Source organism: Cyprinodon tularosa, unplaced genomic scaffold, assembly GCF_016077235.1.
Source record: "Cyprinodon tularosa strain WSP-4 unplaced genomic scaffold, ASM1607723v1 ctg267, whole genome shotgun sequence".
Lineage (NCBI taxonomy): Eukaryota > Metazoa > Chordata > Actinopteri > Cyprinodontiformes > Cyprinodontidae > Cyprinodon > Cyprinodon tularosa.
The window spans coordinates 325,001-340,004 of record NW_024038971.1 but is presented as its reverse complement, the minus strand read 5'-3'; the positions used below and the strand labels follow the sequence as shown (position 1 = coordinate 340,004).

The following is a 15,004-nucleotide window of genomic DNA, read 5'->3' as shown; positions in this document are numbered from 1 at the left end:
ATTCAACCTTCCAATAGATAAACCAAACAGAAAATATAAATAGAACATAAAAAAGTGTTTAGCTTTTAATAAAGCATAATAAATCTAACTGATAAAAAGGGTCGGTTTTCCAGTGTTATGGTATATATAGATATATACTATATAGCTGTAGTGATTGATGCGGCCATCCCTAATGATTTAACCATCAGGAAAACTGAACATGAGAAATCGGAGAAATGCAAAGGTTTCAGAGGAGAGCTAGAGAGAACCTGGAAGGTGAGGGCAACTGAACATGGGGTCATGGCAGCACTGAGGGCAGTAAGCCCTACAGAGGAGAAGTGGCTCCAACAGATATCTGGAGAAACATCAGAGATCTCAGTCTGAAATATCCATTTATAGGGACAGTTAAGATACTGAGAAAACCCCCTTTAAGCTACCAGACCTGGCCAGTCAAGAATGGTCACAGAGTTGTTCCCAAGCCACTCCTTTGTTATTTTAGCTGTGTGCTTTGGGTCATTGTCTTGTTGGTGAAGGTGAACCTTCGGTCCAGTCTGTGGTCCTGCACAGTCTGGAAGTGCTTTTCTTCTAGGATATCTCTGTACTTGACCGCATTAATCTCTCCATCAATTGCAACCAGTCAGTCTCTCCCTGCAACTGAAAAACACCCCTATAGCAGGATGTTACCACCACCATGTTTCACTGTTGGGGTTATATTGGGCAGGTGATGAACAGTGCCCGGTTTTCTACATACCACTTAGAATTAGCGCCAAAAAGTTAAACCTTGGTCTCATCAGACCAGAGAATTTTCTTTCTCATAGTCTGGGAGTCCTTCATGTGTTTTTTGGCAAACTCTATGCGGGCTTTCATATGTCTTGCACTGAGGAGAGGCTTCCGTCGGGCCACTCTGCCATAAAGCCCCAACTGGTAGAGGGCTGCAGTGATAGTTAACTTTGTGGAACTTTCTTCCATCTCCCTACTGCATCTGTGGAGCTCAGTCATAGGGATATTTGGGCTCTTCTACCATGATTGCTCAGTTTGGCTGGACGGCCAGGTCTAGGAAGAGTTCTGGTTTTCCCAAACTTCTTCCATTTAAGGATAACGGAGGCCACTGTGCTCTTAGGAACCTTGAGTGCTGCAGAAATTCTTTTGTAACCTTGGCCGGATATGTGCCTTGCCACAATTCTGTCTCTGAGCTCCTTGGGCAGTTCCTTTGACCTCAAGATTCTAATTTGCTCTGACGTGCACTGTGAGCTGTAAGGTCTTACATAGACAGGTATGTGCCTTTCCTAATTGAGTCCAATCACTTTAATTAAACAAGCTGGAATCTAAAGAAGGAGCAGAATCATCTCAAGGAGGATCAGAAGAAATGGGAAGCTTGCAAGATAAATGTGAGTGTCACAGCAAAGGGTCTGAATCCTTATTACCATTCGATATTTCAGTTTCTCTTTTTTTAATAAATTTGCAAAAATCTCTACATTTTATTTTTTTTCTGTCGAAATGTAGTGTTAAGTGTACATTACTGAGAAATAAAATATTTTTTTTTTTCATTTTAACAAATGGCTGCAATGAAACAAAGAATGAAAAAACAAAAAATTTACATATAGCGGTATATATATATAAATTGATGATACTTCTTGAATGTTGTCCTCTCTCTCTCTCTCTCTCTCTCTCTCTCTCTCTCTATATATATATATATATATATATATATATATATATATATATATATATATATATATATATATATATAGAGAGAGAGAGAGAGAGAGAGAGATATAGAGATATATAGATATATATCTATATCTATATATATATATATACATATATAGAAATTGGGGAAAAGTCAGCAGCTGTTAAGGCCATTGTTAGGCTTCCCGACATGTATGAGGAGATTTGCAGAGCTATCAACATGAAGATATTAAGGAAGCAGAATGGTAAACTGGATGCATTAATTGCACAGGATTGTAGGCTTGCCACAGTTCCTGGACGTTGGAATGGTATAATCTTGGAGAAAGTAGTAAGCTCGGATCTGGCAGAATGGATCGTCAATTTGTTCTAATGGGTTTCCCCCTTGGTAAGGCACCAGCAAAAACTCTGAAGGCTGGCAAAAAAAATCAGCAGCCAGCCTGACCGCAACAATCTGTTTCTATCTGAAATCTGGTTCCCAACTAGCGTTCAGAGGCCTTATCCACTCAACTCTCCCTGGATGAAATGTAAACATGACACTCTGCCTTCTCCCTTCACCAAATACATCTGTCAACCATGTCCACGTGTGGCCGGTTGATGAACATTACACTAAATCATACTATCTGGAGCAATGGCCCAAGGAAAAGTGATTTACCGACTTACCGGTACTTTGCACCTACTCACAAGCACACACACTCAAGCTCAGATGTACATCATTTACACACTCCTTATACTCCACATGCTCCACAATTCCTCATGCTAGATTGTGCATTGTTTTGTTTGTTTTTTGCAGTCTCATACTATGTCCTGCTAAGGATAAAGTACAAAATGTGATTAGTTTCCTCCCCTTATCCACTGTTATCCCTTTTGTTTGGTTTCAATTTTCTGCGTTTCATGGCAGCAAGGCCTCGGTCAAAGCGTCCCTGCATATGGAATTTAGCCGATAAACCCAGTAAAATTTTCTGATTTAGGTTGTAAAATAAAAAAAATAATAAAATAAAATAAAAAAACTGATGTTTTTAAAACTGGCCAAAAGTTCCCAAAGTTATTTAGAATTTTTAGTTTAAAGGCATTTTTGTGTCAATGAAAATTAGTAAAATGATAAATATGTATAATAGAAACATAATGATAAAAAAATGTCTGTTAAATACATTTATTAATATTGTGCTAAAATGAACCTAAAATTAGGAAAACAATAATGATGACTTAAAAGTTAATAATTTAGTTTCATACAATAATAAAAGATGATGTATGAAACATTGAAAATCTCCTAGGACCTAACACTAAAGTGATTTTTCAGTTTTTACCTGTTTTTTAAAAACTTGGTGATAAAAAAAGCAAAAAAATGGTTTTGATTACATAAAGGTTTAGTAGCTATTATGAAAATAAAGCAAAAAAAACACATACATAATTTAGCTAAATTTTTAACATTTTGATAACTAAAATCTAACAATTGTTCAAAAAAACACGAGTTAATCAATTTTTAGCAATGTTAAACGGCCTAGAAGCTTCTGGAACATGAATAAGGCCAATTTAAAAACATATGTTTGGATGAAATAGTAGATCCTACAGAATATGGGCAAAAAGGCATTATATTAAAATATTTGTGTTGTTCCCTAGATGCCTAGTATCGCTAATTAGCTTCATACCTAAATTCATACAAGTTATAGGTGCAAAGAAGCTGCCACACCTTCTACTGCTTATTAGAATAATGATTCAATGTTTAGACATATCTATGATGGACGGTCGTGTAGTAGTCACAGGAAGTTCACTTTTAACAGTGCACTACTGTTCTGAAAGTGCAACATGCCTGTGCACCAGCCAATGCAGACTGACTGCTGAATGCCCAAAAAACTTTAACAATGTTATATTGGTTTAATAAACACGTGCTTCTGTACAACTAGCTGAAGAAATAACAGGTAAAATATTCTGTCACATAAAGACTTGGAAACTATGATTAAATCCAACCAGTTTGTTTTCTACTTTTGCTTAGATGTATGCATAGATTTTAAAGTTGCATTAAATGTTAAAAATAATACTACAAAGTAATACCAAATGTTATATAATTGAAGCAGAAATTACTTTTTTTTAAATAAATCTTTTCCCTGTCCTTATTAAAGTAAATTGATAATTAAATTTTTTATTCATAATATTTTAGTGTTGTAATTTTTCCTACTGGACCATAACTAGCTGAAAGAATATATAAACATAAATAATATAAATATATAAACATAAATAAACAGTCAGAAAAAAATATCAGTCATTTTCTCTACATTAGTGAAAAAAGTAAAAAGCTAATTATTATTCACTCTATACCGTACATCCCTATTTGATCAGGAACTTTTTTACAGTCAGTTTTAGTCAAAACAATATGTGGAACTTTGCTGTCACCTTCATTTCAATATAGCTCTGGTGAACCTACCGTATATAGTAAATGAGCTCAAATATTATTCATTTAGGATTAACTGCTGTTTTTCTTTATTGGTATACATTTCTAATGTCCTCTTTTTATTTTAATTTTTTTTTACTCTAGCTTATGTCTCTTATTGTTAAAAGTACATTAAGTGAACTATATCCATATATCAGTTTTTTTACAGAGTGTAATATTATCAGCAGTATTTTTTTTTGCATGCTCAATGCAGCTTTTTCATTGCAGAACATAGAGGCAGATAGGATCAAGCTCTAGAAACAATAGCTCCTCTGTGTGCCAAGCAAGCATTTATATTTAAACGTCATCTTAACAAAAAGGGTAACTTTTCTGCACATGTTAATAATGGAGCGTTTCTTTCCCTCAGCCAAACGTAAACAATATTCCCACTTATTTGCATAAGAGTTGATATATTTCTTTTTAACTTTTGCTTGTTGGATTTACTAACCTTTTGGTTTTAAAAGCGGATGTATTAAAGTTGAAGAAGACTAATGAACACTTAATAAACTTTTGGATTTGGTCACAGATCAGATATTGGAATTTAGTTAGACTTTGTCCATGTATATTTTATATTTTTGTACCAAAAAGGATTTTGGCAGAAAACAAGCAAATAACACTTTTCTGAATTTATAAAGATCACCATCTTAAAAAGATGACATATCAGATTTCAGGTTATGAAAACAATGTAATAATGTTCGTCCTTTTGGCCATCAAACATTGATGAATAGTAAGAAAATTAAAAAGCATCAGTGATAATGCATATTATTCCAAAAAGAATAAAGCTAAGTTTTTAAAGACCTACTTTAAATCTGTTTCTATCTCATTTAAAATGTTTTAATTGAATATTCAATCAGTCTCTAGGGAGAAACAAATAATGCTACATTGTCTACAGAATTAAACTACTCCATTTTGTAGAAGCCTTTAAGCATCAGCACACCCTTACTGTGAAATGTGGTATTTGTACAATTAGGCACATGATAGCTGGTGGTTTTCCTTTCCTTTGCTGCAAGCAGCACAATGGACATGCTAGTTTTACTTCCTAAGACGTTATCTGCTGTTTCTATGACTACGCATTGTGGTTTAACGACTTAACACTAATCTTGGGTGTGGAAATAAACTGTTGATAAACAGCCGAAGCTAGAAACACATTTTAGTTACTAAAGAACAACATGGTAAAGCATTTTAAACTTCATAACATATTAAACAAAGATAAAAAGATTCTGAAAAGAGTATCAATATACTGTTGAAAACTTCAATACTTTTATGCATTGTCTTTAAGGATAACTTAGATCATCCAAACCCTCATTTAGGTCAGTTGTCTCTCAAAATGGCTTCTATTTGTAAATATTCATTTGTTTAGAAACTTTTATTTAAATACATATTTTTCATGAGAAATATAATATAATACTGATATGACTTAAAATTGATCTAATTAATATGGAAAATGGTTGACCTCCATATTTTATACTTTATAACCTATCAGGCACCTTGTAAAGATGATGACTTAAGTACTCAATAATTTAAAGTTAAAGTGGTTACATTTAAACCGTTTTTTTAAAACTGTATATTGTTTTTTTTGTTTGTGTGTTGAGTAACGGCTTCATCCAATCAACAGCGACAAATACCTTAATTTTTGGAGGCATTTCCTATGATGGAGCTTGACTCATAATTTGGTCATAGCCATCCCAATCCCAAAATATCAGGAAGAAAATAATAGAATGGAGAAGTTTGAGGGAACTACTCAAGCATCTTGCAGGAAGTCAAAGCTTGGACCAATTCTATATTCCAAATAGATAATGGCTCTGAGCCTACAGCCAAATAAAGTAGGAAAAAAATCAGAAATTTGGGGGTGACAACCACAAAGTCCTGGGGTCTCATTTATAAACCATTGCATAGCATCCACACTAAAAGTGTATGTAATCCAGCGCTGGCTGTGATATCTCAGACCTATGGATAACTTCACAGTCATTTTAAAGATGCTTTAGGCAGAGTTAATTGATTTGATTTTAGAGCGTTGGGTATATGAGCCAGTTATTATGGACCCCAAATGGGTTCACACATAGTAAAAAAAAGAGGCATATCCGGATAAGCAGTGTTCTATAGGCAAAAAAAAAAAAAAAAAAAAGCTTTTGCTACAATAGTTTATTATATTTAGATTTTGCCTAATCCCTTTATAGATACAAGGATTATCTTCGTTCTTTAATAAGCTGACTGTAATGTGAGGCCACATTCATTTTTTTAACCTATTCATTTTCTAATCTATTTACAGCTATAATTTATAAATGTTTTAAATCTTATACCAAAAAATTTTTGCTTTTCCCTTTTTGTTTTTCCTTAGAACTGTGAATTCAGCTACCCTTCAATTTTGTTCTACATTGCAGTCGAGCAAAGTGAATTTAAACTGTGTAAAAATCCAAGTTAAATCATTATCAGCTAAAGAAAACTTACATTTTTGCTATCCAACCTACTGAAGCACCTCTATGCAGATTTCAGGTTCATATCTGGCTAATCGTATAATCAGTTTTTTGTGAATAGATGCTATATATGTGTTCACTGACAAGAGTGTACCTTTAAGACAACAGAACCAAAACTTTTTAATAAACCTGGTGTGATTATTTTATAAAAACTGATGCAACCCATGAGATCCAAGTAATTTTCATCTTCTTTTCATTACAAACGTAAGGTGTCAGTGTGTTGTGTTGATCTTTATGATGATGCTGAACAGTTCAGACACAGATGTGAACAGCCCACACATAAGACTGTTTTATTGTTCCATACTGTTATAAAAAAGTATGACTCCAGCAGATCCTTTTTTATATATTATAATACAGATGCAGAATTGAAACTTTATTCCTTTAACAGCCTAGTATTTTACAAGAAATAGATAACTAGTTGGAACTTTTGAACATGTCCTTAAAACAGGACATAAGTGGGCACGAATCCTTGGGCTCTACTTTGCCGTTAATATCCATGAACAACCAGCTGTAAAGAATAAGGGGAGAGGGGGTGGGGTAACAGGGAAGAAGTGAGGGCTTTCAATAAATAAAACAAATTCTAAGCAAATAATTTCTTTATCCCTTATCATGCTATCCCACTCGTATATCCACACTTCAAATAAAATCCACAATCGATAGAGGCCAATTTTGAGATCTCTCTCTGTGAGAATTGGATGCAGGGAGTGGTTGTGGATCAAACAGCTGAAGCCAAAAGAGATGAACATCTCTGAGGGCTCTGCTGATTTGGCCCGGTACATGTCACATACACCAGTTTGCTACAGGTCAGTTTGCTAGTTAGAAACAAAAAAACAAACAACTAATAGAGGTGAAGATGGATGGAAAAACTTTAAAAAAAAAAATGTTTTTTTGGAAACTTGAGGGGGGCTGGGGTTTAGGTAGAACAGCTGCTGTTCAAACTGGATACAGTCACTGGGATCTGCTTGGCTGCAGTCCCTTAAAAGTCCTCCAAAGTCTCGATTTCTCCCATATTCAATCTCTCAGACGATGCGTTTACAGAAAAACCTAACAATAAAAACAGAAGAAAAGGAAAATTTGTTACACAGCAGATATAGATCTTGTCTTTTGAAATTCAATAGATGGAGAACTGCGCTCACCTAAAAGGCTTGGGTCAGCTCGGACCATTTTCTGCTTCTTTTTCTTCTTCCCTGAGGTGACCGTCTCAAAGCGTTGTTGCTGGCTGCTTGTATGGTTGGACTGGTAAATGGCTGAAGATCCCGTCCCACCCCATACCGAATCCTTATAGAAAAACAACAGATAACGTAAGACTAATAAAAAACAATTCAGTAACCCTGCTTTAAAAATTACAGATAAGACAACATGTGTTTGTTTAATTCGATCAGCCAAACATGCACCTTTTTCCACAAAAAGGTAAAAATACATGAAACATCTGTTAAAGTGTTAAAGCTTCAGTCTTCTGCCACATGGATGAGCAAACATGAGAGTAACACTATATACATATCCACACTGCAAAAAATTGAAATCTAAATAAGTCATTCTTTTTTTTAAATAAGTGCATTTGTTCTTGAATTGAGGAGAGACTGTTAATGGAACAAGATAATTAACATTTAAAATAAGAAAAATAAGTGCATTGACTTATTTCAATCACATCCGATCTAATTATCTTAGTAAAAATACTAATTCCAGTGGCAAATCATCTTTTTGACCTACTCAAATTAAGGGTAAATGTATGTAATTTAAGAAATGTTTACTTATTTCTAGATCATTTTTGCAGTGCATATTTTTCCAACTGCCCCCTTAAGAGTCAGCATTTTCCAGTTCTGCTCCACCTTAAAATAATGGGTAAAATATGCATATAGTTGAGGAAAAGAGATCAAAATGTACAATATGTAATAGAATTTCTACTTTGTATTCTGCTGATGAAGATTCTGTCATCCAGGTCATAGTCATTCCGTAAAAGTTCAAAAAATCCACTGGACTTGGTTTACTCATGGAAGCTTTCTCAATTTAAATGTCTGGATCCGCAGTGAGTTTGAGTCTTTATATAGACAAGGCCTTGTATTGCTTGGAATATTTGCATGTTTCCAAGCAATACAAGGCCTTGTCTATATAAAGACTCAAACTCACTGCGGATCCAGACATTTGAATTGAGAAAGCTTCCTGGAGGTGGCGAAACGTCTTCAAAACTTGGAAACCAATTCCAGTGGATTTTTTGAACTTTTACGGAATACTTTGTATTCTCACTTTCACAAATTATTTTTCTGTAATATTTTTGAATAGTTTGCATCTAGACCAAATATGAAGAAAAACCTTTGAATTACAGCAGATGGTCATAGATTCACTATCAACTAATAACAAGTTTGTGTTTAGTGCACTACTTAACTTCTGCTAGGTTAGGTTCTGCAAAATAAGACCACTAATAGAAATCACCATTGGCATATTTGGTCTTTGGGCATGACCAAAACTGATGCAAAAAGCAAGATCCTAAATAAATCGAAGAGGAGATGGTTTGAGGTAAAAAAAAAAAAAAAGAAAATGGTCTCAGGTTAATTAGTGTCTCTAACAGCCCCACCGTTCACTTGCAGGATGGAGTCCATCAATCTATGATTAGCAGAGGGATTTTAAACCCGTTTATAGCCTAAATGCTGCTGCTGCACATGCAGGGGATTCAGCCACCTTTGACAGCATGATTGAAACCTGACACTGAAGATAATACAGAAAGCAGCAATGGGAAGCTGATTTGGAGGAACTGAACTGAGGATTGCCAAACACGTCGCCTGCAGCACATGCTACACTTTGTTGTTACACTGTGTGTACATGTGTGTGTGTCTGAGAGAGAAAAGTTTTAGTGTGCTTATGACAGGTGCTCGTTTTGTATGCAACAGTTTAATGTTTTTAACATGAGCTTCAAAATTGGTTTAGAATTGTGCCGTATTTTATTGAGATATGCAGACACTGTAGCAGTTAGCATTAACTGTCACTGAATTCTTTATCCGGTTAGCAGTAGTGAAGCTAATATTTTATTTTACCATTTACCACCTCCCCAGTTTTAGCCTGTGCACAAAAGTTGGATATACCCAAATGGAATCACCTATAAAAAGACTTCTGTTTTGTTGATTGTTACAAAACTTGAACCAAAGTAATTACAACATGCTTAGAAGTTACTTTTTCCCCTTCTGAATAAAATGTGATTTCTAGATACCACTGGCAGAACTTACATCGGCAAGCATGTGTAATTTACTAAAGCGGTTGTTTCTGTTGTTGACATGTGTCAAAAGTTTTACATCACTTGGGCAAGGTATGTTGATGCTATACGACATTAGTATGAAATGGGTTCATTCCACATATTGTGCAAAATATGCATCCAAATGTGCCTCAGACTGTTATATGAATTTTTTTGGACCATAACATTTTTGACTTTATAGGCCACAAATATTCTAAAACGAGTATCTATTGTGAAGTTGATTAAACAAGTGTGTATTATTAGCCTGGGTGCCAGTCCGAACTTAGTCCCGCCCACAAGGTTTGAGTTCGGGGAAGTTCGGTCTGGCTCTGCTCCATAGTAGCGCGAGTATTAAAGCCCACTGTCAGGCGATCCAATCAAATTGTCAGAGCGGGCTTTATACGATGATGGACAGATGATCAAGAGTAACGTTATCAACCACGTGACCAAAGCGCGCATGGGTGACAACAATGGCTGCCGCTGGAGAGTTTGGGTGAGTAGATTCTGCTATTAGGTCTGTTCTAGAAGATATCGACAGCAAATTAATTTTAAAAGAGGAACAGAGAAACGCGATCAAGGCTCATCTTCTTATTCTAGGCGTGAAACTGCACGCTTTGATTTTTGTGGACAACAACTATGCCTCGCTTAACATACGTCACGCACTCCGTTGCTCTTATTGGTTGTAGGTCTATCCAATTGAGTACAGAGGCATTTTTTTTCCTGGTTCGTTCAAAACACGCCCCATAATCACAGCTCTATGGAGCAGTATCAGACTCATATTCTGACCAGAATTGAGTCGGACTACGTCAGGCTAGTGTATTATCCCAGTTTGAGGAGATATCTCTCTCAGTCAAGTGGCTCTCACACCACAATAACATGGAGGGCTAACCCCAAGTTCCGGCCATTGTTTTACACCTAATGTCAATCAATTACGTAAACATCTCTGTGTCAGAACGTAAGGCTGGCAAGAAGAGAAGTGGGTATGCGCAAACAGGTTGTGAAAGAAGCTATGATCTACAGCAGAGGTCACGGATTAGCGGTCCGCGGTCCGGATCCGTGCATGTTGTCCAACGACAGTGTCTAACTTCACTTGCACCGCTTCTCCTGTTTGTATGGTAAAGCCTTCCAGAGTGGTGGGTAAGAAGGAGAAAACGAAGAGAAAAAAGGCAGCAGAGAAAGAGTGGATTGCTGGAAAAAGCGCAGTGAACTGGTGACAGAAAAGTGAAATGGCGTGCTCAAAGAGGGCCCATTTTGAGTGTGTTTGGCTTAACCTGCTGCTGTGAAGCAGGATAAAAAATAAATATCAATCCAAGCTCAAAATGAGCACCTTGATATCTGCTTGAGAATGGCTTTGTCACCATTCAAACCAAGGTTTAAGGCCTTTGCAGGGCAGCATAAAGCAAACTTCTTTTATTAAGCAATAAAAAAAAAAAAGAAAAAAAAAGAAAGAAACAGTCAGTTGAGGTGTTTTAGAAAATATGTGAATCAGGAAATTGTCTATATAACAAACTGAAAGATTATTCCTTATTTCAAAAATAATTTATATTTTAAAATGGAAAAACTTTCTATTTTTATATTATTTATTTAAAAACTCAATGCATAACATTGATGCATAAACACCTGCATTTTATGTCAGTGTTAAATTCTGTTTAAAGTAACAGATTATAATTAAAAATGTCTCCGGACCTTTACTGGTTGATGATTCTTTTTATCCAGATCTCGCTAGTTACCCCTGCTCTACAGGATGACTTTTTTAACCGGTAAACTCTGGGTTTGTTTGACAGCAAACTAAGAGGGAGACAAAAACAAGCAGACCCAACAGTTACAAGAAGCTTGTGGATTTGTATATTTCTGTCAGATAAAAACTTTATAGTTTTAATTTCCAAAATGAAGAAAAGAGTTTTAATGAATTACACCTGTATAAGAAGTTACTTTATGAAAAATACAATTTGATATAAATTTTCTGTGAATTATGAAAAAAGGGAGTCTACTGAGCACCACTGGACATTTGTAAAGCCGGCTTCGGTAGGAAAGGCAAGTATTTTCATAACAAACATTTTTGTAATCGGTAAAATAATTTGACTGGTATGATTATTTTGAGAAGAGAAAATGATGCTGAAAAATAAATTGTCAGGCTCACCCAGAAAAATAAAAATGGCCGTATAACACAGGCAGTGTAGACTGAGAGGCAAAGGGTTAACATATTATGGGGCAACAAATCTAACTTTTTCGTTAGCTATATCAACCACTGCTTTCTAGACCTTTAAACAACTAACAGAAGTTCAGGTTTTCTTACTTGCTGCTTCTGCTGCCTGAGTTGCTGTTGGCTGGGCAGCCCTTGTTTCTGTTGGTTAGCGTTCTGTTTGGCACGGCGTTCCAGGAACTGCTTGGCAAAGTCCTTGGACTCAGGAGTGTCACCTAGATAGTTCCTGATGTAGTCATGCACCTCATAAGGAGAGTCCACTTCCTTCAGGAAGGATGCAAACGTAGGAACTGGCAGGAAGACAGATGGAGAGTTATTTGAGACTCAGACTTCATCGCTGGCTGTGGGTGGAGAGGTTTTGTGAAATACTTCCAGATTTACCATCCAGGTTGTTAGCCGTGTTGAGCGTATGCAGGGTTTGCTCGCACCACTGCATAAATGTGTCCTGCTGGCTTTTACTGACACCCTGGAACAACTTTAGCAGCTTCTCCTCCTCGTCAACCTTCTTACTGGTTCGCCCACTCAGAGAGTTACTTAATGTGGAAGACAAAGGACCTCAGTAAGAAGAGAGTATTACTCATATCTCTCAAATTAAGCCATGGCTTTTATCGCATGCTCTGACTAAGACACAGTTTTTTTAATTTGGCATCCTAAACAAATACCTGAGGTTGGCGTTTCCTTTGTTGTTTTTCTGGGTGTTGCCTTTTTTGGTCTGAGGAGGGGGTTGTTGGACAGCCTCCTTCACGGCCTCATCCCAGAAACCCATGTTTGAGTTGTGCGTGTCGCCCCATATACTGCTAGAGTCCGAGCCCCAGTTAGTGCTGGTGTTAACAGACCCCCAAACTGAGTTACTCATCGATGTCTGTGAGGAGAAACACAGTGCATCAGAGGTTTAGACCAACATCAACTCTTGCAATGAATCTCTATTTTATTACCCCATTATCAAAAAGCTGCTCACAGAAAAAGTTTGTGATTGTCAGTACATGAAATGTGGCTTTCAGGAAGTAGGAAATTCAATCTAGCATTACTATAACATTACTATAACTGTTAAAAGAGCGGGAAACAAAAACTTAAAAACATTATTTGATATGTTTTACATTTTAAACCAAAACTTTATACACATGATCCTATTTCATCAGGTATAGACAATACTCTCTGAAGTACAACCTAAATTCTAAACTCATGTTTTAAGTCTTGTCCCTGTAATAGAAATAACTATGCTGTGCATGGCTTAACTGATTAAAACTTAACAGAATGGCTGTCTCTTCTAAGTACCAAATAAACTGAACTGCCTAATAGATACAACTTGATTAAATCTCCTTCAAACTCAAATGTAAATCGCTTTTTTTGTCCAACAATGGAGAAATTAACTCTCTGCATTTAACTCATCCCCTTGGGGAGCAGTGGGCTGCCACTGTGCGGCGCCCGGGGAGCAGTGTGGGGGGTTAAGCGTCTTGCATAGGAACCCAGAGTGCAGACTGTGGGGATCAAACCTCATACTTGCAACCTTCTCAAGCACACTGCTCTAACCCACTAGGCCAACACTCCTCTACAATGGGGAGATAAACTTTATCTGAGAACATATTTAATGCAGTTCTTATATTAAACAGCATTTTTTCCGTCACTAACTGGGGAGCAGAAGGAAAATCTATAGGAGATTTGGTTCACTATTAAAACACCAATTATTAAGTTTGACTTCAAAAGTGAGACTTCTCAGAAATCAAAGTAACATTTTGTCATAATTTCAGTGTTTATATTTGAATAAAAACTGTCTCTTTTGGTTTGACAAACACCACCTGCCCAACTGACCAACATAAGGAACCATTTTAATCTTTACTAAGAAATTACACAAGAATTAAATGTCCCATAACTGCAGAGATGATGTTATCATGTTACGTACAGTTTTGTTTTGAGGTCGGGTCTGTTGGCTGACGGCTGGATGCTGTTGGTGTGTTTGCTCCTTCCTCTGCTTCATCTGCTGGGCCTCCTCCCTCTGAATTTCCAGCAAAGACTTTGTAATAACGGGCTGTTTGCCAGCGTTCCCCCAACCAGAGAGCTTGGCATGTGTCTGCTGAGCTTGTTGCAGCGCCTGCTGTTGCTGCTGCTTTAGGAGCTCTTGCTGCTGACGTCGTTGCTGACAGGGTGAGAAGACCACCAAGGTGTTATTAGCAAGGACAGGTCACACGTTAAATTAATTTATAGAATATGAAGTGTCGCTCTAACATCACATTTTGTCATGATCAAAGCCAGCCATCTTGATGATTTTTAACTAGAGCTTTGTGCTTTATCACTGTAAATTAGTACAGAGCTGTTTGGGTAAAAGACGCACCAATTACTTCAAATCACTTTAGTCAGTAAAGCCTGTATTTTTTAAGCCACCAAATTTAACAGCATTCTTATATTCTGTTAAGTACTAAATTGCATAATGCAGCAGTTCATATAACCATTTCTATTTTCCTAATAGGCATGCAAGCTTGTCTGCATATGCTGTTCACCTTGCATGAACACAACTGCTTAATTCTGATTCAGGGGTACACATATACACACATATACATACATATATATACCGTATTTTCACGACCATAAGGCGCACCGGACTAAAAGGCGCACTCTCAGTTATGTGTCCCATTTCTGTATTTAACACACACATAAGGCGCACCGGACTATAGGGCGCGTTTTTTATATACAGGTACATGTCCTCTACTACCTTTAAATACCTCTACTGCGTATTTAAAAATACAGCGGGGGCAAAACTGAGTATGACTGTGCTTTATTCATGTATTTATTACAAAGTATTAATCAAACCTGGCAGCTGGCCGTGAGACAGACCCATCGCAGATGACACAGCGCTGTGATCACTCCTAAATTAACTTAAAATCCTGAAACCTGCTGACGGAATATGTTCGCTTTTATTGCCGGTATCCTGGTGCCTGCAGCTAAAATTATTTAGATGAAAAACACCTGCCAGCAGCCGCGGTGAACCCCAGGCTGCCCAGCCTACAGGCTGCTGATGA

At 36.7% G+C, this 15,004-nt stretch overlaps 1 protein-coding gene across 3 annotated transcripts in view; it reads right to left on the bottom strand.

Annotated features, from left to right (window-relative positions):
* Positions 1–6,829: 6,829 nt before the first annotated feature.
* gigyf2 (GRB10 interacting GYF protein 2) overlaps positions 6,830–15,004 on the bottom strand; it is a 30,922-nt gene continuing 22,747 nt past the window's right edge. For all 3 annotated transcript variants that reach the window (XM_038289274.1, XM_038289276.1, XM_038289275.1), the window contains exons 24-29: positions 13,891–14,124; positions 12,653–12,852; positions 12,372–12,523; positions 12,084–12,280; positions 7,701–7,842; positions 6,830–7,608 (exon numbers count right to left, since the gene is read on the bottom strand). In XM_038289274.1, the coding sequence (XP_038145202.1) occupies positions 7,541–7,608; positions 7,701–7,842; positions 12,084–12,280; positions 12,372–12,523; positions 12,653–12,852; positions 13,891–14,124 (993 nt within the window). In that variant the 3' untranslated portion in view covers positions 6,830–7,540. The remainder of the gene's footprint in view (positions 7,609–7,700; positions 7,843–12,083; positions 12,281–12,371; positions 12,524–12,652; positions 12,853–13,890; positions 14,125–15,004) is intronic.